General features: G+C 39.3%; 1 protein-coding gene across 3 annotated transcripts in view; it reads left to right on the top strand.

The window, feature by feature from the left end:
* Window positions 1-25,749, top strand: part of LOC139763167 (probable sodium/potassium/calcium exchanger CG1090) — a 362,327-nt gene extending 336,578 nt beyond the window's left edge. For 2 of the 3 annotated variants that reach the window (XM_071688880.1, XM_071688877.1), the window contains one exon: window positions 265-3,983. In XM_071688880.1, the coding sequence (XP_071544981.1) occupies window positions 265-464 (200 nt within the window). In that variant the 3' untranslated portion in view covers window positions 465-3,983. Of the gene's footprint in view, window positions 1-264; window positions 3,984-21,511 lie in introns of those variants that run through there. The other variant, XM_071688878.1, reaches the window with a different exon arrangement.
* Window positions 25,750-27,413: the final 1,664 nt, after the last annotated feature.

The following is a 27,413-nucleotide window of genomic DNA, read 5'->3' as shown; positions in this document are numbered from 1 at the left end:
TGTTTCCTTGCGCTACCTCGCTGACACGGGAGACAGCGACAAATCAAAATGATAATAATGTGTACATGAGTGGATGCGCTTTCTTTGTTTCCTGGCACTACTTCACTAATGCAGGAAACAACAGTCAAGTATGGAAAGAAAATCTATGTAAATATTTGTTTATAAAGCAATATACTGCACTTTTCTTATTTCATTTATCATGTTATAAGTAGGCACATCAAAGCTGATTTCTCAAGTAATGCATGTCTCCATTCATCATTCCAGGTCTGACATACTCAACTCTGTCTCTTTTCTCAACGGTGGTGTTCCTGATAGTTGCCACACACATGAATGGCTGGAAGCTGGATAAAAAGTATGGTGTGGTCCTTATGTTTTGGTACCTAATCTTCATGGTGTTCGCCAGCCTGTACGAGCTCAATGTCTTTGGCTACTTCAACCCACCTGAATGCCCGAGTCGCTACTGAGTTCTTTACTGAAGTTTTAGGATATTTTTTCAAACTGCTGGGTACATGATCATCTGCATATGCTATTTTTCTCATTTTTTCTATCAGAGTTTTGTGACACTAAAGGCTATATTTAATCCTTTTCATTATGATACTTTATGGTGTTATATACAGTATTGTGTACGTTAAAATCATCTTTTTCAGAATTTGTAGAACTGAGCTTTGCATAAGTCATCTCTATGATTTTGAGGTTTGTGCAGAATTGGAGATTGTATATTTTTCATAAGTGTTTGTAGATTTGAGAAATTTATGGTCTCATATTTCATCTTCATCATCAATTTTCAGTCAGATGCATAGTGATTACAAGTATTTTTAAGTAGATTAAAATAAATATGTATCTAGAGGTTTGTATTGTATTTCAAAGGTTTAATGTTGATATAGATTCATAATTTAGATGTGTGTGGGTTTATAGTCCATAAGAAAGACTTAAGATTCTATTCAATATTCTACTAATAGATCAGAGAATCTAACATATAGAGGCATTTTAGAGAGGGATCCTGAACAGATATGCTGAAGACTATTGTTTTTTGCCTTCATGCAGTGATAGTTTTGATATACTGTAAATGAATAGAACTTTTGTATTGTTGCCAGCATGCTTCCAGTGTAAAGATATCTTTCCAATTCTTGTTGTATACAGATGCTATAGACCCAAAGGCTTGAGAGTGTAAGTGATGAAAGCTTTATGATCTCAAAATAAGAAAGTCTTTCAGAGCTTTTTAGAGATTAAGCATGGAAAAACAGTTTATTTCCTGTTGCCTGAAAGCTTATATATTTCTGGACTGAGGATTTTGAGCTCAAAATTTGGATTTTTTTTCTAGATGCAAGAAGCTTTGTAAGAATATGTTTCTAAGCTTTTTGAAGGTTTGACATTGAAATATCCTCTTAATTTCTGTTGTGTGTAGTTGCTGTAAACCTTATTGCTTGAGAGTTGGTTAACTCAAGCTGTATGAGCTCAAAGTGTGGATATCTATCTAAGCAGTATGGAAGTGCATTATGCTATCTTTCTAAACTGTTGGAAGCTCAGTATGAATATATCTTTCTGATGTTGTTGTCTACAGTTATTGTACACCTGAAGGTTGGACATTTTGTAGGCAATTCAAGCTTTTACATGCCAGACCAAAAAAGTCTCAAAGCTGTGTGGAAGCTCTTCAAAAAAAAAAATTCTAGTCTATTGTATATATATATATATATATATATATATATATATATATATATATATATATATATATATATAGCTACAACTTAATGCTCTGCAGATTGTAGATCATTTAAACATTTGCAGGTTCAAGGGGTACCACAATAACGGATTTACACTCTGCTGGGGACGTCCTGGCTTTGTTAATCCTCGGCTTGTGCTGATGCAATATGAATCTCATATGAATTTTACCATAATTTCAAAAGCATCCTCTTATTTTTGTCTTATTACACAAAAGAATATGTTATGATGTTTTCAGGAGCACTTTTTAGTTTATTCTTCCATTATCAAGGTTTGTCTTGTTAACAAGAATGAGAGCCCACATACCCAAATAGGGGTCAAATATCCCCATTCAACCATACTTAGCATAGCTTGCCCAGAGATCTTGCTAGACTAAGGCTAATCAGGCTGAGAGATTCATAAGGAAGTGTTGTCAAAGTAAATGAAAGATCAGCTCAAAAGTGTATTTACAGAGAAGGATGTTATGATCCCAACACCAGCAGGGAGGTGAGAAAGAGGATTTAGAAATTGATGAAATTCTGAAAGAAAGAGACATAAGTGTGCTTAGCAGTGAAGGGTCTCTGTCCTTTGTGGCAATGGTACTGAAAAAGTTTTTCTATTTGTGCTTAAAGAATGTTCAGGGACACCTTACAAGTTGTTAGATGTAGTGTTAAAGAATGTTGGATGAGAGTGTAATCCCAAGAGAGTGGAACAGAGAAAATGTTTGTGAATATCTTTAAGAAAGGAGTCTAAGAAGTTGCACTGAACTGTGATCCAGTATCTCTGACCAGTGTGGTCTGTAAAATGCTGGAAGGCATAATCAGGAAGCAAATAGGTGTTTACTTAAAAAGGAGAAACTACCAAAATAACAGGCACATGGGTTCGTAGGAAAGATGTCATACTGTAGACTTCTTTGATGGAATGAGCTTTGTTTTAGACAAATAAAAAATGGATTGTGTGTCTGAACTGCCTAAAGGCATTTGACACTATTCTACATAGAAGTTGGTTAAAGAGGCTGGATTTTCAGGCAGGCAAAAAGAAGAGATTTCTTAAGTCAACTGAAAATCATTTTATTGGAAGGGCAACAAGGGACATGTTTCAAAAGACTCATCTCTGAATGGCTTGGGGTCACGATAGGCATCCTTTAGGGCTCATTCCTGGGGCCGTTGCTACTCTTGACATATATCTTAGGCTTACTGGTCTAGATTTATACCTAGATATGTTTGTAGATAATGCTATTATGAGTCAAATATGGGATGATAAGGTTTGCATCAATTTACCCAAGCTCCAGAAGTGGCCTGCAGCATGATTGATGAGGTTCAACCCACAGAAATGTAAAGTAATGAAGCTGGAATACAGTAAAATAAGGTCTTGATAAGACTTAAATGTAAACTGCAAAAAAGTTGCATAAAAATCTGTATGTAAAAGGGACCGTGGTGGTTGAAGTTGCACTGAACTGTGATCCAGTATCTCTGACCAGTGTGGTCTGTAAAATGCTGGAAGGCATAATCAGGAAGCAAGTAGGTGTTTACTTAAAAAGGAGAAACTACCAAAATAACAGGCACATGGGTTCGTAGGAAAGATGTCATACTGTAGACTTCTTTGATGGAATGAGCTTTGTTTTAGACAGATAAAAAATGGATTGTGTGTCTGAACTGCCTAAAGGCATTTGACACTATTCTACATAGAAGTTGGTTAAAGAGGCTGGATTTTCAGGCAGGCAAAAAGAAGAGATTTCTTAAGTCAACTGAAAATCATTTTATTGGAAGGGCAACAAGGGACATGTTTCAAAAGACTCATCTCTGAATGGCTTGGGGTCACCATAGGCATCCTTTAGGGCTCATTCCTGGGGCCGTTGCTACTCTTGACATATATCTTAGGCTTACCGGTCTAGATTTATACCTAGATATGTTTGTAGATAATGCTATTATGAGTCAAATATGGGATGATAAGGTTTGCATCAATTTACCCAAGCTCCAGAAGTGGCCTGCAGCATGAGTGATGAGGTTCAACCCACAGAAATGTAAAGTAATGAAGCTGGAACACAGTAAAATAAGGTCTTGATAAGACTTAAATGTAAACTGCAAAAACGTTGCATAAAAATCTGTATGTAAAAGGGACCGTGGTGGTTGACAATATACCCACCTTATTGCCTGAACACCACATCTGGAGAATTTGTTTGGTAGGTAAACTGTCAACTCACTAATAGTCAAACTGTTTTTGACTTAGTGAGTATTGGTACCATATGGTATAAGGAATTTGAATAGAATACTATCTTTGCATGATACATGGCTTATCTTTTTTCCACCTCTCTTTGACTTTGTATTCTTTTCTGGCAAAGGAATGAGTTTTCATATGTTGCCAGCTGTAGTAATGAGAATTCTTTGAATGAGGTTTCTGTGACTTTGATGCTGCATTCCATGCAGGAGCAGGGAAATGATGGAATCCTTTGGAATGAGATACTCCTCAGCAAGGATGTACTTCTTGTCATCCATAAGCAATGACACATTCTTACTACTTCATGAAGAATCTGGTAACACCTGACAGTGTTTCAATCATAAAAACAGTTTTCAGTCACTGAGAGAAAACTCAGCTGGAAGGATGTTGCCTGCCTACTCACTGGCATTGCACAGTGCCATGTAAAAAAAGAGTGAGATTTTGTGTTGATCAGGTAACAATAACAATTATCATATTTGTGACAAATCAGGAACAGTGAAGAGTGGTCATGAATAACAATGATATTTGAATATAATTTCAGAGCAAAGCAGAGGGAAATGAACTTGTAGCATAGTGCAATGGTTCTTTTGGTATGCAATGGCTTTAAATAGCAGCAGTGCACCAGGACTGAAGCCTCAGCATCACATCAAGGTCTAAATGTCTGTGATGCATTGGTTTTAAATGTGTTGTTGTTTGGGTGGCATATTAAATGAGCAAACAGAAGACAGAGTAAGAAATTAAGCAAGAAAGTTCATAGAAATGATGTATGTAAGCACTTTTGTACTGTCACAGTTTTATATGAGAGGAAAAAGTGTTGAAATTGTTAAAGGTGAGAGTCCACAAAAGTTTAATAAGTTGAATGATAGTAAAGAAAATTCAATTGCAGAACCCTCCTTTTATCATGAAAATAAGGTGACATAAATGTTATTGCATGGATCCTTTTGCTTGTGTACAAGATCACTACCCTGACTAGCTGCCATGCATAAGCCAGTTACTCATTTAATTTCTTTTGGGTGTCCACTCACCTGGCTTAAAAGTTGTGGATGAGACTATAGTAACTTAAGGCCTTCCTGTTTGTACTCTTGTCAGATCTTACTTTATAAGTTTTGCCAGTACCTATCTGCCACATTTTACATTATGATTTAATAGATATGTGTCCTAAATTAGACCAAGGCTGCCATCCTGTAAAACATGTGTATTTCTCTTAGCTTTTGGCACTTTTCCTGTCTCCTTGGGAGACTAGAATATATGAGAACAGATGAACATACCTCCATTCACACCTGCCTGGATGTGTTTTTCCTGTACTGAGGTTTACTAAAAAGGCCTTCACCCATTAAAGTTTCATATATCTGTTTCTCATAGCATGATATCAAGTAGCACATGTTTCTCTCTCTCAAAACTTTAAAATCTCTTTACTACCAGTTCTCTGGGACCATCCATGGGATGTGGCTGACTGTGTGAGTGCTGTAGTATTCTATTGAACACGTACTGGGATTAAAATGATTACTATGATATTCATCCATGCTGTTACAAGATCTGTAGTCGGGCTAATTTACCCTAGCAATCCAGGTTCATCGTGGACTTGTCTTTAGCTGATAACACAGTGAAACAACTTCTGACCATAACAGTTGCCTATAAAAGATGCTCATCTGTTACCCATTCCTTTCAGAGTTGACCAGCCTGGCATCCACTTTTTGCAAATTTGAAATCTGTTTAGGTATGAAGGTCTCGTTTATGGAAATGACACTTATTATGTTGGATATGACCTTCCTTTTACAGTACATCTATTACTTTCTATGATTATCATCATTCATTCCATAGTATTGCCTCTCTCCAGTCCTTCCACCGTCTTTCATTACTTAGCAACTTTGAAGTATTCAAGGTGTAAATACGTGGGAAGTATATATATATTATTATTATTATTATTATTATTTTGCTTTGTCGCTGTCTCCCACGCCTGTGAGGTAGCGCAAGGAAACAAAGGAAGAAATGGCCCAACCCACCCCCACACACATGCACACACACACACGTCCACACACGCAAACATACACACCCACACATCCCAACGTACACACATATACACACACACACACACACATATACACACATGCACACAATTCACACTGTCTGCCTCTACTCACCCCCATCGCCACCCCGCCACACATGGAATAACATCCCCCTACCCCCTCATGTGCGCGAGGCAGCGCCAGGAAAAGACAACAAAGGCCCCATTCGCTCACACTCAGTCTCCAGCTGTCATGTAATAATGCCCAAAACCACAGCTCCCTTTCCACATCCAGGCCCCTCAGAACTTTCCATACTTTACCCCAGACGCTTCACATGCCCTGATTCAATCCAATGACAGCACATCGACCCCGGTATACCACATCGATCCAATTCACTCTATTCCTTGCATGCCTTTCACCCTCCTGCATATTCAGGCCCCGATCACTCAAAATCTTTTTCACTCCATCTTTCCACCTCCAATTTGGTCTCCCACTCCTCCTCGTTCCCTCCACCTCTGACACATATATCCTCTTGGTCAATCTTTCCTCACTCATTCTCTCCATGTGACCAAACCACTTCAAAACACACTCTTTTGCTCTCTCAACCACACTCTTTTTATTACCACACATCTCTCTTACCCTTACATTACTTACTTGATCAAACCACCTCACACCACATATTGTCCTCAAACATCTCATTTCCAGCACAGCCACCCTCCTGCGCACAACTCTATCCATAACCCACGCCTCGCAACCATACAACATTGTTGGAACCACTATTCCTTCAAACATACTGTTCACCATTTCCCGCGTTAGCGAGGTAGCGCAATGAAACAGACAAAAGAATGGCTCAACCCATCCACACACACATGTATTATACCATACACGCCATTACACCAACATTTAACAATACCTATACATTTCAAACTATATACATGTAATATACATACACAGACATATATACATTACATAATTCATACTCTGCCTTTATTTAATTCCCGACGCCCCCCTGCCACACACTGAAAACACAAGCCCCTTAAAACCACCACGCCCACAAACCAAGTAGTGTTATTAAAACAAATGCCACAAGTTCTTTCAATCTCAATCTCTCAGCTTCATTTATATCCTGTACCCAGAGACATATTCCCTGTTCACATCCCAACAAACTTTCCATGGTGTACCCGAGAGGTTCTAGTGGATTCATCCAACGACAGACCTCGGGGAATGTGGAGGGAGTGGTGTTGTCATTTAGTTTGGTGATGGTGGTCGTACAGGTTGTATAAAGGCAGGAGTATGAATTATGTACATGTGTATGTGTATGTGACGTGTATTTATTAATATTATTGAGATGTTTGTCTATTCATTGTATGTGTCATGGCAGGAAGTGAAATGTTTATAAAAGTAGATGGATTGGGATTCATATAATATTTCTTTCTTCTTTCCTCATTAGCAGGGACAGACAAAATAATAAAAAGAAGAAATATACTACTGCATTACTTTTACTTAAAATGAAAATTTTTTTTTTTGTGTTTTTATCTCTTTTTCTTTCTTTTATTTGTCTTACTTGTGCCTGATTCCTGACGTTTTTGCGCTACCAGGATAACAACGAAAAGAAAAATATAGCCCAACCCCCCAATTACACTATATAATAACACTATAACCAAAATTAATACGTACAGCATTCAGGTTACCTAGACGCTTCACAGTTGATTCAATCGACTGAGGAATGCACTCAACCCCTTTGCTACAACACGCTCCAAATACTGAAACCAAATGGTTTTTGCCCCTTTCCCTCTGGCAGGCCGATACACGAAAATCTTCTTTCACTCACTTTCACCTCGAGGCAGTTTTAGCATCCAATGTCTCTCCCTTCGAAGAATATGTCTCAATGGGTTTCATCATGCCTCACTTATTCTCCATGTTGCTCAAATACCTCAATGAGCTTGCTTGGCTCTCCAACGTTTTATATGCCCAAAATCTCTGTTTGGTACAGTTAGCTTATCGATCAGATCTTTCTCACACACATTGTCCTCAAAATTCATTTCAGAATCAATGTCTATCTGGCAAATCTATCATAGCAAACTTGCAAATAAGAAACATTTTGGAACCATATGCTTCAATACCATTTGGCTTTCGAATAAATACTCGATTAACAATTTTTAAGGGTGTCTGCACGATTTTGCCTGAACCCCTGAAAATAATCATAGATGATAGCGAAAATTTCTTGTTTTATCGAGACATTAGTCGTAGAATAGCAAAAAAGGGATTGGGACTTTGATGGGAAATGTTCACTGGGCAAGCTTTCTGTTCTTTTTGGAAAACTGAAAAAAATGAGAGGGGAGGATTTCCAGCCCCCCGCTCCCTCCCCTTTTAGTCGCCTTCTATGACACACAGAGAATACGTGGGAAGTATTTTTTGTCCCCTATCCCCAGGGATAATACATATATATATATTTTTTTTTTTTTTTTTTTTTTTTAACTTTGTCGCTGTCTCCCGCGTTTGCGAGGTAGCGCAAGGAAACAGACGAAAGAAATGGCCCCCCCCCCCATACACATGTACATACACACGTCCACACACGCAAATATACATACCTACACAGCTTTCCATGGTTTACCCCAGACGCTTCACATGCCTTGATTCAATCCACTGACAGCACGTCAACCCCTGTATACCACATGACTCCAATTCACTCTATTCCTTGCCCTCCTTTCACCCTCCTGCATGTTCAGGCCCCGATCACACAAAATCTTTTTCACTCCATCTTTCCACCTCCAATTTGGTCTCCCTCTTCTCCTCGTTCCCTCCACCTCCGACACATATATCCTCTTGGTCAATCTCTCCTCACTCATTCTCTCCATGTGCCCAAACCATTTCAAAACACCCTCTTCTGCTCTCTCAACCACGCTCTTTTTATTTCCACACATCTCTCTTACCCTTACGTTACTTACTCGATCAAACCACCTCACACCACACATTGTCCTCAAACATCTCATTTCCAGCACATCCATCCTCCTGCGCACATCTCTATCCATAGCCCACGCCTCGCAACCATACAACATTGTTGGAACCACTATTCCCTCAAACATACCCATTTTCGCTTTCCGAGATAATGTTCTCGACTTCCACACATTTTTCAAGGCTCCCAAAATTTTCGCCCCCTCCCCCACCCTATGATCCACTTCCGCTTCCATGGTTCCATCCGCTGACAGATCCACTCCCAGATATCTAAAACACTTCACTTCCTCCAGTTTTTCTCCATTCAAACTCACCTCCCAATTGACTTGACCCTCACCCCTACTGTACCTAATAACCTTGCTCTTATTCACATTTACTCTCAACTTTCTTCTTCCACACACTTTACCAAACTCAGTCACCAGCTTCTGCAGTTTCTCACATGAATCAGCCACCAGCGCTGTATCATCAGCGAACAACAACTGACTCACTTCCCAAGCTCTCTCATCCCCAACAGACTTCATACTTGCCCCTCTTTCCAGGACTCTTGCATTTATATATATATATATATATATATATTGAGAGGGTGAAGGCATGTACAGAGCATCAGATTGGGGAAGAGCAGTGTGGTTTCAGAAGTGGTAGAGGATGTGTGGATCAGGTGTTTGCTTTGAAGAATGTATGTGAGAAATACTTAGAAAAGCAAATGGATTTGTGTGTAGCATTTATGGATCTGGAGAAGGCGTATGATAGAGTTGATAGAGATGCTCTGTCGAAGGTACTACAAATATATGGTGTGGGAGGCAAGTTGTTAGAAGCAGTGAAATGTTTTTATAGGAAGAGAGGAAAGTGATTGGTTCTCAGAGAATGTAGGTTTGCAGCAGGGGTGTGTGATGTCTCCATGGTTGTTTAATTTGTTTATGGATGGGGTTGTTAGGGAGGTGAATGCAAGAGTTTTGGAAAGAGGGGCAAATATGCAGTCTGTTAGGGATGAGAGAGCTTGGGAAGTGAGTCAGTTGTTGTTTGCTGATGATACAGCACTGGTGGCTGATTCATGTGAGAAACTGCAGAAGCTGGTGACTGAGTTTGGTAAATTGTGTGAAAGAAGAAAGTTGAGAGTAAATGTGAAGAAGAGCAAGGTTATTAGGTACAGTAGGGTTGAGGGTCAAGTGAATTGGGAGGTAAGTTTGAATGGAGAAAAACTGGAGGAAGTAAAGTGTTTTAGATATCTGGGAGTGGATCTGGCAGCGGATGGAACCATGGAAGCGGAAGTGAATCATAGGGTGGGGGAGGGGGCGAAAATTCTGGGAGCCTTGAAGAATGTTTGGAAGTCGAAAACATTATCTCGGAAAGCAAAAATGGGTATGTTTGAAGGAATAGTGGTTCCAACAATGTTGTATGGTTGCAAGGCGTTGGCTATGGATAGAGTTGTGCGCAGGAGGGTGGATGTGCTGGAAATGAGATGTTTGAGGACAATATGTGGTGTGAGGTGGTTTGATCGAGTAAGTAATGTAAGGGTAAGAGAGATGTGTGGAAATAAAAAGAGCGTGGTTGAGAGAGCAGAAGAGGGTGTTTTGAAATGGTTTGGGCACATGGAGAGAATGAGTGAGGAAAGATTGACCAAGAGGATATATGTGTTGGAGGTGGAGGGAACGAGGAGAAGTGGGAGACCAAATTGGAGGTGGAAAGATGGAGTGAAAAAGATTTTGAGTGATCGGGGCCTGAACATGCAGGAGGGTGAAAGGCGGGCAAGGAATAGAGTGAATTGGATCGATGTGGTATACCGGGGTCGATGTGCTGTCAATGGATTGAATCAGGGCATGTTAAGCGTCTGGGGTAAACCATGGAAAGTTCTGTGGGACCTGGATGTGGAAAGGGAGCTGTGGTTTCGGGCATTATTACATGACAGCTAGAGACTGAGTGTGAACGAATGGGGCCTTTGCTGTCTTTTCCTAGCACTACCTCGCACACATGAGGGGGGAGGGGGATGTTATTCCATGAGTGGCGAGGTGGCGATGGGAGTAAATAAAGGCAGACAGTATGAATTATGTACATGTGTATATATGTATATGTCTGTTTGTGTATATATATGTGTACATTGAGATGTATAGGTATGTATATTTGCATGTGTGGACGTGTATGTATATACATGTGTATGTGGGTGGGTTGGGCCATTTCTTTCGTCTGTTTCCTTGCGCTTCCTCGCAAACGCGGGAGACAGCGACAAAGCAAAAAAAAAAAAAATATATATATATATATATATCCTAGCATGAGAAGGTACCCATTCCATCAACCAACTCAAAGGGTTCTTGAACAGTTGGGTTGTCAACCAACTGCCACAACCAGGATTCAGACATATGCACTTGAGCCTGGACAACCCATGAAAGTGTTATGGTCAGGAATGCTAACCACTGTACTACTGAGGTCCAAAAATTGTGAGAATATCTGTATATCTTGAGAATGTTTCTATCTTCTCCAAGTTTACATGATTTACCTAGAGTAATAAATGACAGTGGGTTCTAGTTTCACTGGTTTTATCTGATATCAAATGCCATATGTATAATTCACTAAGTTCTTTACTGGAATCTCTGACTAAACATATTCCATTGCAATTTTGACAGAACCCAATTATCTAAATATTTCAGTCAGAATTTACAATTTCTGTCCAAGCACCTGTCCCATCAGAATTGAAAATCTGATGTTCTTTATGGTTATACCTGCAAGTCTCAACAATGCTTCTTTTAAATGTTTCCACAGGGCAAAGTCCATATTCTGTTGCCCTGCAAAATTTTTCTTTTATAAGTTTCTCCCTTCTTTTGAAAATTCCAACATATCACTATTGTTCTTAACAGTGTTCTCCTTCTTTTGAAAATTCCAACATATCACTATTGTTCTTAACAGTGTTATTTTATTGAACACTTTTTGATAGCTCTAAGCTGAACATCACAATTGTAACAACTGCGTACATCCATATTTTCACCATATGTCATATAGAAGTCTGTCTCCTGTGTATCCCAAAAAATGATGTCAGTCTCTTCTTTTCTTATATTCTTTTTAGAGGGATTCTGATTTGTTTTGATTTTCCATCCTTCAACTCTGATGCTTCCAATATAAAGCAAGAATAATCTGCTGGAGTTAGGTGAATCAAATAACCAATATTTTCTGTGATGGAAAATTAATGCTGGTCTAAGGCAAGCCCTTTATTACATGAACTTGCAAAACTGCTTTTTTTAAGCAAAAATGTAACTTCTTAAAGAGTGTTGCAGCATATGAAAACACATGACATTTTGATATTTCTTGAAATATTAACTTGATCCCACAGTATCTTATAAATCATTATTCCAGTCATGATATGCCTTTTTGACAGAGAAAGATAAGTAGATTTCATAAGGACACTGTCTCTGACGCTTGTTCCCACCTGGAACTCTCGTAAGGGGATGGCCACTTTTGAACTGCAGTGCCTCACCCTTAAAAGGCCATTGGAAAAGGGCAACTCTTCTTCTGACAATTACTACCTAATTTTCCTACCTATTACTTCTACCTGATGTTTCTGCCTAATACCCTAGCCTAAATGTTTCTACCTGCTACTTCTATTTATTGTTCCTTTCATTTTGCCAAAAGGCAGGGCTGGGGCATAGTTCTCACCACAGGAAAATCTAGAGTTATGAAGAATGAGCTGTGTGAGTTGTGTTGTCAAGCGTTATTTACGACAAAGAAAGATCGTATATATGTGGAAAGAATGCCAATAGTCCACGTGCTGGTGAGGCAGAAAGAAGGACAGCTATCTGGGTCAAAGAAGTTCAACTTGACAACCACTGAAGTGCTGGCTCTTTACACAGTCATCACAAACCCTCCCAAAACCAAAGACTTCCTTGTCAGTACTGATTGTAAACAGTGTTACACTGCCTAATTATTGTTATGGATATGACATGTTTATTACCTGGAAGAGAACGACATTATACATATTATATGACTGACTGTGATGTTGGTGATAGAGGAAATCTGGATCTGAGCATACACCTTTGTCAATAACTACCTAAGTAGAAACAGTAGGTAGAAGCAGTAGGTAGGACCTTTAGGTAGTAGTCATTAGGAACACTAGATAGGAGCCTCTGCAAACACTGCACTAGACTTACCCTCTGTCAGTGGCCTGTTAAGGGTGAAGCACTGGAGTTCACTAGTAATTGAGACCCTATTGCTTTGGCCATCCCCTTGAGGAAGTACCAGAAGGGAACAGGCATCAGAGATATAGATAGATAGATAATAACTAAGTCTAGATCTCTTGGATGCACCTTGCGCTCCTCAAGGTGGCTTAATGGATTTATTCTTTATGGAAACGAAAACAATTAGGTCCCTCCATCTGATGTGGGAGTATGCTATCACTCTTGCTCACAAGATGATCCCTGCTAGCTGAATAAAATAGTTATAAAATGTGATAAATCCTTTCTTCCTACATGGTAATCTTGTTAGTAATCCTCCTTTGGCCCTTCCAAACCTTCATTTCCTCTAACTTTCACTTGTTTTTCTTCTAACTCAAATTCTCCTGCTTAAATGTAGAAAGATGAATAACCATGTAGAATTAGTTTAGGGGACAGAAAGCAAGTTGGGTAGGGATTTTGTATACAAATGAGAACCTTGAGTAAGTATAGTGATAGATCTGAACTAGCACCTGTCATATGGACAGATGTGGAGGTTGATATTTCCCATGGAAAAATCAGATGAGTGTAGGTTACCCCTATTTGAGTATGTGGTCTCTCACTCTTGCTAACATGACTCCCCTACAGAACAAAAAGGTATTTCATACTTCAAAATCCTATTTTCAATGTATTCTCAAGATATTCCACCAAGCTATATAACATGAAACTATGTTCAAAATAGCTGTATGTATAGAAATATTTCTCCTGTGCAATTACATTCTGGTTCAGTAGGCCAGATTACTGAAAAGTATTTGCAATAGATAGCTGCACTATGATATCTTTGATTTAAAAAATCATAGTGTGTTGCAAGTTCATCATACAAGAAAAAATATAATGATTGATGGTCAGAGTGCACTCATAAGTACTGATTAAGGTACAGCTTCCATCCTTTAATGCAGAACTTCCAGGCCTAACACAAGGCGACTTGTATTTAGGCCTATTATTAGGCACCCCTTTGAAAATTCCAGCATTAACAGTTTCCAAAGATTCTGTCTTTGAATTCTGTTATCATTTTATGGATACTGGAGACTTTTTTATATTACTGGCATTGAACTTACAGATACTGTATCATCCTTCATGTTGGGTAGACTTGAGTCTACTATTGTTAATTCATCACTTAGCTGTAGAAGAGAACTTTATCCAATGAAATGGGGAATCAAAGGCAGTTGGTATATTCCCATGTGTATTAAAGGTTAAGACACTAGTGCTTAGACCTTTCCAGTTTAGTGCCTGACTGCCTATTGAATGACATTTATTGAAAAAAAAAAAAGGTGCCAAAGTGCTCCATATTAAGTTGAGGAATTGGTTTTTAAGGATCTGGAGTAGGTGTGCTGCCCCCATTTGTTGTACTGCATGTAACTAATGGGCTAATTACCTTGGCAGTAAATTGTTCATTCTTTCTCCTCCTTCCTTTTTCTCTCACTTTTCATGTATACTGTCTTTTCAGTTTTCATGAAAATTTGAGCTGGTATGACAAAGGGTGATAAGTCCATTTCACCTCTATATAGGAATAGCAGGAAAGTGCTCTAACCTGAATTTTGGTCTTAGGTTTTGATCTGTAAGCTGGACTTAAAAAATGTAATTAAGACATGTATCTCACTATGTAGACAATGAAGGTTATCCCAGTTTTGCTAAAAGTGAACTTAACACCTTTATCACATCTACATTGGATTCAGCTTGGGAACTAAACTTTCCAGTAAAAGTTTTATCTATCATATAACCTTTTATAACTTTCAGTTGGTGCACATATTAATAAGTGATAAATCATTTCTGGAGTAAAGCCCTAAAAAAAGCTTTAACATGCTGTGTTAGATATAAAGGACAGTAATCATACCAAAAGAAACCAGGTTCATTTATAAACCTTGAGTTATACATTCTATATAAACATGAAATTTTGGGAAGATTGTTTCAAATCAAATATGACAGCAATATTAATCAAATAGTGTTACTACTGGTAATTACTGCAGGTATTGTCTAAGTGATTCCAGAATATAATAATTATTGAATAGTATTAAAATATATATATAATGTAAAAAGTTTTGTCTGACCAGTTTTTGTCCTAACTTATAATTTAGTGCATTACATAGAATATACTGATTATCCATCCTGTTTATAGATTAGTTTTGATTAGGCTGATGATTTTTATGCTCAGTTTATCTGAAATGATTAGCAGTTTGCTATTTGATTGCATTATTAAGTCCTGATGGAGGTTCAAGCCAGTAATGTTAAGTTAGATTTTGTAAGTGTGTCAAGAAAACCCTAACAAAGCAAGCAATATGCACAATCATCTTCAAGAAGGTTGGATGGTCATCTCACAAACCTTGATTAGTATACATCTTTTTTCCTTTCTTGTAATAAAGGCTAGTGGGGTACTATGCTTAGGTGAATAGTTTATATTATTGTTTCTGACTTTCATAATTTTTAGGAATAAAGTAAGTTTGATTTTTATAACTGGATTGTCTATAGTTGCAGAATGAAATCAGGTTATATGAACTTGAAAAAAATATCTATAGTTATTTTCATCTTATGAGGGACTAACCAGAGTGGGATATTGCTTTGTAGTAAAATTTAGGTAAATTGTTCAGCTCCCATTAGCAGATTATCCTGATGCAGTTTGGTCAAAGTCTTCCTAACTTTTATAGTTGACATAGAAAACAATTGGAGGAGGAGGGATGTATGTGCAAAATTATTCATTTTTGTGGATTATGGCTTCAGCGGACAAATAGTTTGTAACTTCCATTTGACATTTTTGATTTGAAGTACTCTCCACATGCGTATCAAATGGAGCTTTTTGTAGCAAGGTGAAGCTAGATTAGCATTGTTGTTTGCCCATGTGCTAGCAATTTTTCAGCTGAGACCTAGGCCATATCATGTTTTTTTTAGTGAATACCGTTTTCTACTTTTTTCTTATTCTGATAGGCATTTTTGTGTTGTAATGAATGAGAAATGAGGTACAAGTCCCCCTAACCAACATCATACCAAAACACAGAGACGAGTCTGTCTTTCAGTGAAATTGCGAAGTTCTATCTTAGAAAAGATGTAGACCTGGTAGAGTACGTATTATTAGAACCTATCCATTACAGCTATATGTCTGGCAGTATTCAGATATTAGAGCCTTATCATCAAGTGATGGTGATGTATATGAACTTAGACCCTTAATTTCTACTGGAATTAGACATAATACTCAAGATGTATCATAATAAAAGTGCTGCCTTGAATATTGTGGAAATTTAATGCGATTTCTAATCTAACACATAATAAGTAGTGGTATGAGTAGTTACCATTTTGTAGGATGAATATATTATGCATTATGTTAGGAAGAATGAGTAACTTGAGATATGTCCAAGGCAATATATGAAAATGTCTTCTCTGTTAATAAGGGGAGAATTGCTTTAGTTGATAATGATGGTTTACAATTATATTTTCGTAGTTTTTTCGAAGTGTCGATTTCTGAGACTTATGTCTCTGTCCATCTTTCTATAAAAGTTGATTTCTGAAAATTATGTCTGTCCGTCTTTCTAGTACCATTAACTCATTTCTCATGGATCACATGCATGCAGCATGCTTCTTTTGGGAATTAATTTTGCAGTCCTGGAGGATAGGAAGGGTCAAAATTGCCCTTTTTCTCTAGGAAGGACTTAATACTGTACTAGCAAGACCATTATCTAAAGTTTTCTGTCACAGTTATTGAAGTTTGTCACAATTATTGAAGTTTCATATTTGTTCACATAAAGAAATAGTTGAACAGTCATTTTCAGCTGGAGCAACACTTCTTAGCAGTTGACTGGGAAATGTTAAATTTTTTCATGAAGATAAGGATTTCTTCATTGCTCTGATTGTAATCCATGACTTCCAAATAGCTTAAAGTATTTGTGGTAGTTATAGAGAAAGTGTAAGCATCCTACTGGGTCATTATCACTACAGATGAAGCTTGATATTTCCCTGTAAGTTATGCAGTAGGAAGTGATATACTGATTAGTGATTAGAGGTATGTTATACTTACCATCTTAGGTAAACCTTGTTACACTATCAGTTTTGATGCAAAGTGAAAGCAGTGTATTGAATCAAGACTACAAGTAACCTCAGTTGTTCATATCAAGTGTGCGCTGTTGTTACCAGCTATGACATAATTGTAGACCTCCATTGAAGTAGTCCAGTAACTGGAGGCTCACTTTCTTATAGAAAAAGCCTGAGGTGTCCAAGTCAGTTATGCCATAGTTGGAACCATTCTTGCAAACAGTGGCTGGAAGAATCTTTCCAGTTTGCTAGAACTGCTTGTGGCAATATCATTTAAGTGATTGTAAGTGCACCATGTATTATGGTAAAGCTTAAGTTTTCTGCATCGGTTATAACATGGTTGGAACCATCCAGTTTATTAGTACCAATAACTGGAAGTTCACTGTTGATGAAGTCAAGGTTTTGATGTCCATATCAGTTTTAACATGGAAACTATAGGCTGAATGGTGTCAAGACACATCATTGAACAAGTAAAATGCTTGAGGTATTCCTGTCAGTTGCACTATGTTTGGAACTATCTCGATTCATGACTGGAAAAACACTGCTGACTTGAGTTAAAGATTGATTTATGTCCATATCACCTAAAAGCATATTTGGGAGTTTTCTGTTGAGCGTTGACTGGAAGCTTGCCATCAATGCAGGTAGAGCTAGAAATATTTAAGTTATTTTATATGATCAAAAGTGAAAGCTTCTCATTGATAACTGGAGGTATACTGACACTTCAATTAAAGTCTGAAGTGTTCTTATCAAAATCAATTTGATTAGAAGTTAGAAGTAGCCTGCCAGTCTAGGCAAAGCGTAAGGAGCTCTTAAAGATTATGATATGAAGTATCCTAAGGCATTTGATAAATCAAGCTTTAGGCAATCAGTCTCAAGTACTGAATGACTGGAGACATCCAAGTAATTCTGAATGTATAGAAAAACTCCGATGATTTTTTAATGTAGATTTAAAAGGCATCCATATGAAATATAATATAGCTGAAGATATGATATTGAGGAATATTTGATCATGATACAAGTGAAAAAATGAAACTCAGGAATATTGGTCAGATATTACATGGATGAATGTTAAGCATCAAGTGATCTAATACAACTTGGGTGAAGTTGGTAACAGATGCAGATAGACTGAAGGCATGATACTAGGGATGTGTGATTATGTACAATTAAGCTGAAAATATGATGTGAAGGAATAATTATTAGAAGCATCTATAGAATGTAATAGAAATGATAGAATGTAAGAAAGTAAATTCTCGATTAATATGGGTAAAATTGAAAGTTGATGGAGAGAGGTGGGTGATTATTGGTGCATATGCACCTGGGCATGAGAAGAAAGATCATGAGAGGCAAGTGTTTTGGGAGCAGCTAAATGAGTGTGTTAGCGGTTTTGATGCACGAGACCGGGTTATAGTGATGGGTGATTTGAATGCAAAGGTGAGTAATGTGGCAGTTGAGGGAATAATTGGTATGCATGGGGTGTTCAGTGTTGTAAATGGAAATGGTGAAGAGCTTGTAGATTTATGTGCTGAAAAAGGACTGATGATTGGGAATACCTGGTTTAAAAAGCGAGATATACATAAGTATACTTATGTAAGTAGGAGAGATGGCCAGAGAGCGTTATTGGATTACGTGTTAATTGACAGGCGTGCGAAAGAGAGACTTTTGGATGTTAATGTGCTGAGAGGTGCAACTGGAGGGATGTCTGATCATTATCTTGTGGAGGCTAAGGTGAAGATTAGTATGGGTTTTCAGAAAAGAGGAGTGAATGTTGGGGTGAAGAAGGTGGTGAGAGTAAGTGAGCTTGGGAAGGAGACCTGTGTGGGGAAGTACCAGGAGAGACTGTGTACAGAATGGAAAAAGGTGAGAACAATGGAAGTAAGGGGAGTCGGGGAGGAATGGGATGTATTTAGGGAATCAGTGATGGATTGCGCAAAAGATGCTTGTGGCATGAGAAGAGTGGGAGGTGGGCTGTTTAGAAAGGGTAGTGTGTGGTGGGATGAAGAAGTAAGAGTATTAGTGAAAGAGAAGAGAGAGGCATTTGGACGATTTTTGCAGGGAAAAAATGCAATTGAGTGGGAGAAGTATAAAAGAAAGAGACAGGAGGTCAAGAGAAAGGTGCAAGAGGTGAAAAAAAGGGCAAATGAGAGTTGGGGTGAGAGACTATCAGTAAATTTTAGGGAGAATAAAAAGATGTTCTGGAAGGAGGTAAATAGGGTGCGTAAGACAAGGGAGCAAATGGGAACTTCAGTGAAGGGCGTAAATGGGGAGGTGATAACAAGTAGCGGTGATGTGAGAAGGAGATGGAATGAGTATTTTGAAGGTTTGTTGAATGTGTCTGATGACAGAGTGGCAGATATAGGGTGTTTTGGTCGAGGTGGTGTGCAAAGTGAGAGGGTTAGGGAAAATGATTTGGTAAACAGAGAAGAGGTAGTAAAAGCTTTGCGGAAGATGAAAGCCGGCAAGGCAGCAGGTTTGGATGGTATTGCAGTGGAATTTATTAAGAAAGGGGGTGACTGTATTGTTGACTGGTTGGTAAAGTTATTTAATGTATGTATGACTCATGGTGAGGTGCCTGAGGATTGGCGGAATGCGTGCATAGTGCCATTGTACAAAGGCAAAGGGGATAAGAGTGAGTGCTCAAATTACAGAGGTATAAGTTTGTTGAGTATTCCTGGTAAATTATATGGGAGGGTATTGATTGAGAGGGTGAAGGCATGTACAGAGCATCAGATTGGGGAAGAGCAGTGCGGTTTCAGAAGTGGTAGAGGATGTGTGGATCAGGTGTTTGCTTTGAAGAATGTATGTGAGAAATACTTAGAAAAGCAAAGGGATTTGTATGTAGCATTTATGGATCTGGAGAAGGCATATGATAGAGTTGATAGAGATGCTCTGTGGAAGGTATTAAGAATATATGGTGTGGGAGGCAAGTTGTTAGAAGCAGTGAAAAGTTTTTATCGAGGATGTAAGGCATGTGTACGTGTAGGAAGAGAGGAAAGTGATTGGTTCTCAGTGAATGTAGGTTTGCGGCAGGGGTGTGTGATGTCTCCATGGTTGTTTAATTTGTTTATGGATGGGGTTGTAAAGGAGGTAAATGCAAGAGTCCTGGAAAGAGGGGCAAGTATGAAGTCTGTTGGGGATGAGAGAGCTTGGGAAGTGAGTCAATTGTTGTTCGCTGATGATACAGCGCTGGTGGCTGATTCATGTGAGAAACTGCAGAAGCTGGTGACTGAGTTTGGTAAAGTGTGTGGAAGAAGAAAGTTGAGAGTAAATGTGAATAAGAGCAAGGTTATTAGGTACAGTAGGGGTGAGGGTCAAGTCAATTGGGAGGTGAGTTTGAATGGAGAAAAACTGGAGGAAGTGAAGTGTTTTAGATATCTGGGAGTGGATCTGTCAGCGGATGGAACCATGGAAGCGGAAGTGGATCATAGGGTGGGGGAGGGGGCGAAAATTTTGGGAGCCTTGAAAAATGTGTGGAAGTCGAGAACATTATCTCGGAAAGCAAAAATGGGTATGTTTGAGGGAATAGTGGTACCAACAATGCTGTATGGTTGCGAGGCGTGGGCTATGGATAGAGATGTGCGCAGGAGGATGGATGTGCTGGAAATGAGATGTTTGAGGACAATGTGTGGTGTGAGGTGGTTTGAGCGAGTAAGTAACGTAAGGGTAAGAGAGATGTGTGGAAATAAAAAGAGCGTGGTTGAGAGAGCAGAAGAGGGTGTTTTGAAATGGTTTGGGCACATGGAGAGAATGAGTGAGGAGAGATTGACCAAGAGGATATATGTGTCGGAGGTGGAGGGAACGAGGAGAAGAGGGAGACCAAATTGGAGGTGGAAAGATGGAGTGAAAAAGATTTTGTGTGATCGGGGCCTGAACATGCAGGAGGGTGAAAGGAGGGCAAGAAATAGAGTGAATTGGAGTCATGTGGTATACAGGGGTTGACGTGCTGTCAGTGGATTGAAGCAAGGCATGTGAAGCGTCTGGGGTAAACCATGGAAAGCTGTGTAGGTATGTATATTTGCGTGTGTGGACGTGTGTATGTACATGTGTATGGGGGGGGGGGGGCATTTCTTTCGTCTGTTTCCTTGCGCTACCTCGCAAGCGCGGGAGACAGCGACAAAGTATAAAAAAAAAAAAAAAAAAAATCTATAGGCACAGTTTAAGGTACAATATTAGGGTATATTGGCTACTAATCTTCATTGGGTTCATTGGGTTTGAATACCATTTCTAGATCTGTATTGTGACCAAGAACACATGTTGCATCACAACTCAGCAAGTTCAGTATGAAGCCAAGGTTACTCATTCATTATGATCATTATTATTATTATTATTATTATTATTATTATTATTATTATTATTATTATTATTATTATTATTATCATTGTTATCATTGTCATTACTATTATATAACCCCAAGGATGCCTTCTCCAGGGACTCCTGCAGCTTCAAGGCTGCATCACAATCAGTGGCAGTAAAAAGGATGGACTTCTTTGGAGTAGGAAGCTCTTAAACAAGACTGCACTCAAATAATGCAACTTTGCTGAAGGTGACAACCATAAGCAGGCAGAGTCAGCAATACCACTTTTTTATTTCACACACACACACACACACACACACACACACACACACACACACACACATACAACTGTGTTGTTGATCAGTTGGTTAAGATATTCAATGTATGTATAGATCATGGTGAAGTGCCTGAGGAATGGCAGAAAGTATGTAAAGTGCCATTGGACAAAGGCAAAGGGAATAAAGGTGAGTGTTCAAACTACAGAGCACAAGTTTGTCGAGTGTTAACTGAAAATTGTATGGGAGGGTATTGATGAGAGGATGAAGGCATGTACAGAGCATCAGACTGAGGAGGAGCAGTGTGGTTTCAAAAGTGTTTGAAGATGTGTGGATCAGTGTTCACTTTAAAGAATGTGTGTGAGAAATACTTAGAAAAACAGATGAATTTGTATGTAGCATTTATGGATCTGGAGAAGGCATATGATAAGGTTGACAGAGATACTTTGTGGAAGGTTTTAAGAGTATATGGTGTGGGAGGTAAGCTTCTAGAAGCGATGAAAAGAATTTATCACGGATGTAAGGCATGTGTACATGTAGGAAGAGAGGAGAAGGTCAGTCTGAGGCAAGAGTGTGTGATGTCTCCATGGTTGTTTAATCTGTTTATGGATAAGGTGGTTAGGGAGGTAAATGCAAAAGTTTTGGAGAGAGGGGCAAGTATGCAGTCTGTTGGGGATAAGAGGGCTTGGGAAGTAAGTCAGTTGTCCACCAATGATACAGCACTGACAGCTGACTGAAGTGAGAAACTGCAGAAGTTGGTGACTGAGTTTGGAAAAGTGTGTGAAAGGAGAAAGTCGAGAGTAAATATGAATAAGAGCAAGGCTATTAGGTTCAGCAGGGTTGAGGGACAAATTAGTCAAGATGTATGTTTGAATAGAAAAAAAAATGGAGAAGTGTTTTAGATATCTGGAAGTGGACTTGGCAGCAAATGGAACCATGGAAGTGGAAGCAAGTCACTTAAAGGGGGAGGGGGCGAATGTTCTGGAATCAATGAGGAGTGTGTAGAAAGAAAACATTGTCTTGGAGAGCAAAGGTGGGTATGTTTGAAGGAATAGTAGTTCCAACAATATTATGTGGTTGCGAGGCATGGGTTTTAGATAGGGTTGTACAGAGGAGAGTGGACAATATGTTGAGAGGTGGTTTAATTGAAAAAGTAATGAAAGGGTAAGAGAGATGTGTATAAATAAAAAGATTGTGGTTGAGAGAGCAGAAGAAGGCATGTTGAAATGGTTTGGACGTAAGGAAAGAATGAGAGGAAAGGTTGACAAAAAGGATATATGTGTCAGAGGTGGAGGGAACAAGGAGAAGCAGGAGACCAAATTGGAGGTGGAAGGATGGAGTGAAAAAGATTTTGAGCGATTGGGGAGGGTGATTGAGGAGGGTGAGAGGTGTGCTAGGAATACAGTGAACTGAAATAATGTGGTATACTGAGGTTGATGTGATGTCGATGGACTGAATCAGGGCATGTGAAATGTCTGGGCCTGGATGTGCATAGGGAGCTGTGGTTTCAATACATTACACACAACAGCTAGATACTGAATGTGAATGAATGTGGCCCTATTTTTGTTTGTTTTTCTGACACTACCTCACTGAAGTAAGGGGTAGCAATGCTGTTTCCTGTGGGGTAGGGTGGTACCAGAAATGGATGAAGGCAAGCAAGTATGTACATGTGTGTTTATGTATATGTCTGTGTTTGTTCTGGGAGCAATGAGGAGTGTGTAGAAAGAAAGAATGTTATCTCGGAGAGCAAAGGTGGGTATGTTTGAAGGAGTAGTTCCAACAGTATTATGTGGTTGCAAGGCAACTGAAATAATGTGGAATACTGAACTGAAATGATGTAGTATAATGGGGTCGACGTGCTGTCGATGAACTGAATCAGGGGATCCGAAATGTCTGGGGTAAACTATGGAAAGGTATGTGGGGGCCTGGATGTGGATAGGGAGCTGTGGTTTCAGTGCATTACACATGACAGCTAGGAACTGAGTGTGAATGAATGTGGCCTTATTTCTGTTTGTTTTCCTGATATTACCTCACTGAAGTAGAGGGTATCAATGCTGTTTCTTGTAGGGCAAGGTGGTGCCAGGAATGGATGAAGGCAAGCAAGTATGAATATGGCCTGGATGTGGAAAGAGAGCTGTGGTTTCGGTGCATTACACATGACAGCTAAAGACTGAGTGTGAACGAATGTGGCCTCTGTTGTCTTTTCGTAGCGCTACCTCATGTGCACATGGGGGGAGGGGGGTGCCATTTTCATGTGTGGCAGGGTGGCGACAGGAATGGATGAGGGCATCATGTATGAATATGTACATATGTATATGTCTGTGTATATTATTTATTCATTTATTTATCTATTATACTTTGTCACTGTCTCCCGCATTAGTGAGGTAACGCTAACATACCTATACATTTCAACATATGTATACATTGAAATGTATACATACATATACATACACAGACATATACATATATACACCTGTACATATTCATACTAGCTGCCTTCATCCATTCCCGTTGCCACCCCACCACACATGATATAGCACCCCACTCCCCCCTCATGCATGCGAGGTAGTGCTAGGAAAAGACAACAAATGCCACAATTGTTCACACTCAGTCTCTAGCTGTCATGTGTAATGCACCGAAACCACAGCTCCCTTTCCACCTCAGGTCCCACAAAACTTTCCATAATTTACCCCAGACACTTCACATGCCCTGGTTCAATCCACTGACAGCACATCAACCCCGGTATACCACATCGCTCCAATTCACTCTATTCCTTGCATACCTTTCACGCTCCCGTATGTTCAAACCCTGATCGCTCAAAATCTTTTTCACTCCATCCTTCCACCTCCAATTTGGTCTCCCACTTCTCCTTGTTCCCTCTACCTCTGACACAAATATTCTCTTTGTCTATCTTTCCTCACTCATTCTCTCCATGTGACCAAACCATTTCAATACACCCTCCCTGCTCTCTCAACCACACTTTTCATTACCACACATCTCTCTTACCCTTTCATTACTTACTCGATCAAACCACATCACACCACATACTGTCCTCAAACATTTCATTTCATGGTGAAGTGCCTGAGGATTGGAGGAATGCATGCATAGTGCCATTGTACAAAGGCAAAGGGGATAAAGGTAAGTGTTTAAATTACAGAGGTATAAGTTTGTTGATTATTCCTGGAAAATTATATGGGAGGGTATTGATTGAGAGGGTAAAGGCTTGTACAGAGCATCAGATTGGGGAAGAGCAGTCTGGTTTCAGAAGTGATAGAGGATGTGTGGATCAGCTGTTTGCTTTGAAGAATGTATGTGAGAAATACTTAGAAAAACAGAGGGATTTGTATGCTGCATTTATGGATCTGGATAAGGCATATGATAGGGTTGATAGAGATGCTTTGTGGAAGGTATTAAGAGTATATGGTGTGGGAGGTAAGTTGCTGGAAGCAGTGAAAAGTTTTTACAAAGGATTTAAGCCATGTGTACGAATAGGTAGAGGAAAGTGATTGGTTCTCAGTGAATGTTGGTTTCTGGCAGAGGGGAGTGATGTCTCCATGGTTGTTTAATTTGTTTATGGATGGGATGGTTGGGGAATGGAATGCAAGAGTTTTGCAGAGAGGGGCTAGTATGCAGTCTGTTGTGGATGAGAGGGCTTGAGAAGTCAATCAGTTATTGTTCGCTGATGATACAGCACTGGTGGCTGATTCGGGTGAAAAACTGCAGCGGTTGGTGACTGAGTTTGGTAAAGTGTATGAAAGAAGAAAGCTGGGAGTAAATGTGAATAAGAGCAAGGTTATCAGGTTCAGTAGGGTTGAGAGGCAAGTTAATCGGGAGGTAAGTTTGAATGGAGAAAAACTGGAGGAAGTGAAGTGTTTTAGATATTTGAGAGTGGATGGAACCATGAAAGTGGAAGTGAGTCACAGGATGGGGGAGGGGGTGAAAGTTCTGGGTGTGTTGAAGAACGTGTGGAAGGCGAGAACGTTATCTTGGAGCAAAAATGGGCATGTTCGAAGGAATAGTGGTTCCAACAATGTTATAGGGTTGTGAGACATGGGCTATAGATAGGGTTGTGCGGAGGAGGGTGGATATATATATATATATATATATATATATATATATATATATATATATATATATATATATATATATATATATATTTTTTTTTATTTTCTATTATACTTTGTCGCTGTCTCCCGCGTTTGCGAGGTAGCGCAAGGAAACAGACGAAAGAAATGGCCCAACCCCCCCATACACATGTATATACATACGTCCACACACGCAAATATACATACCTACACAGCTTTCCATGGTTTACCCCAGACGCTTCACATGCCTTAATTCAATCCACTGACAGCACGTCAACCCTGGTATACCACATCGCTCCAATTCACTCTATTCCTTCCCCTCCTTTCACCCTCCTGCATGTTCAGGCCCCGATCACACAAAATCTTTTTCACTCCATCTTTCCACCTACAATTTGGTCTCCCTCTTCTCCTTGTTCCCTCCACCTCCGACACATATATCCTCTTGGTCAATCTTTCCTCACTCATCCTCTCCATATGCCCAAACCACTTCAAAACACCCTCTTCTGCTCTCTCAACCACGCTCTTTTTATTTCCACACATCTCTCTTACCCTTACGTTACTCACTCGATCAAACCACCTCACACCTTACATTACTTACTCAATCAAACCACCTCACACCACACATTGTCCTCAAACATCTATTTCCAGCACATGCACCCTCCTGCGCACAACTCTATCCATAGCCCATGCCTCGCAACCATACAACATTGTTGGAACCACTATTCCTTCAAACATACATATATATATATATATATATATATATATATATATATATATATATATATATATATATGGCCCAACCCACCCACATACACATGTATATACATGCACGTCCACACACGCACATATACTTACCTATACATTTCAATGTATGCATACATATACATACATAGACATATACATATATACACATGTACACATTCATACTTGCTGCCTTCATTCATTCCAGTCGCCACCCTGTCACACATGAAATGGCACCCCGCCTCCTCCCGCACACGTGCGAGGTAGTGCTAGGAAAAGACAAAAAGGCCATATTTGTTCGCACTCAGTCTCTAGCTGTAATGTGTAATGCACAGAAACCACAGCTCCCTATCCACATCCAGGCCCCACAGTCCTTTCCATGGTTTACCCCAGATGCTTCACATGCCCTGGTTCAATCCAATTACTGCATGTCGACCCTGATAAACCACAACGTTCCAGTTCACTCTATTCCTTGCACGCCTCTCACCATCCTGTATGTTCAGGCCCCAATTGCTCAAAATCTTTTTCACTCCATCCTTCAACCACCAATTTGGTCTCTCACTTCTTGTCCCCTTCATCTCTGACATAAATATACTCTTTGTCAATCTTTCCTCACTCATTCTCTCCTTATGTCCAAACCATTTTAGCACACCCTCTTCTACTCTCTCAACCAAACTTTTTTTTATTTCCACACATCTCTCTTATATCTACATTACTTACTTGATCAAACCACCTCACACCACATTTTGTCCTCAAACATTTTTTTATCCAACATGTCCACTCTCCTCTGTTGAACCCTATCTAAAGCCCGTGCCTCGCAACCATATAACATTGTTGGAACCATTATTCCTTCAAACATACCCATTCTTGCTCTCTGAGGTAACATTCTCTCCTTCCACACATTCTTTATTGCTCCCAGAACCTTCACCCCCTCC

Source organism: Panulirus ornatus, chromosome 46, assembly GCF_036320965.1.
Source record: "Panulirus ornatus isolate Po-2019 chromosome 46, ASM3632096v1, whole genome shotgun sequence".
Classification (NCBI taxonomy): domain Eukaryota; kingdom Metazoa; phylum Arthropoda; class Malacostraca; order Decapoda; family Palinuridae; genus Panulirus; species Panulirus ornatus.
The sequence above is the reverse complement of the archived record's forward strand: the minus strand, read 5'-3'. Positions and strand labels throughout refer to the sequence as shown.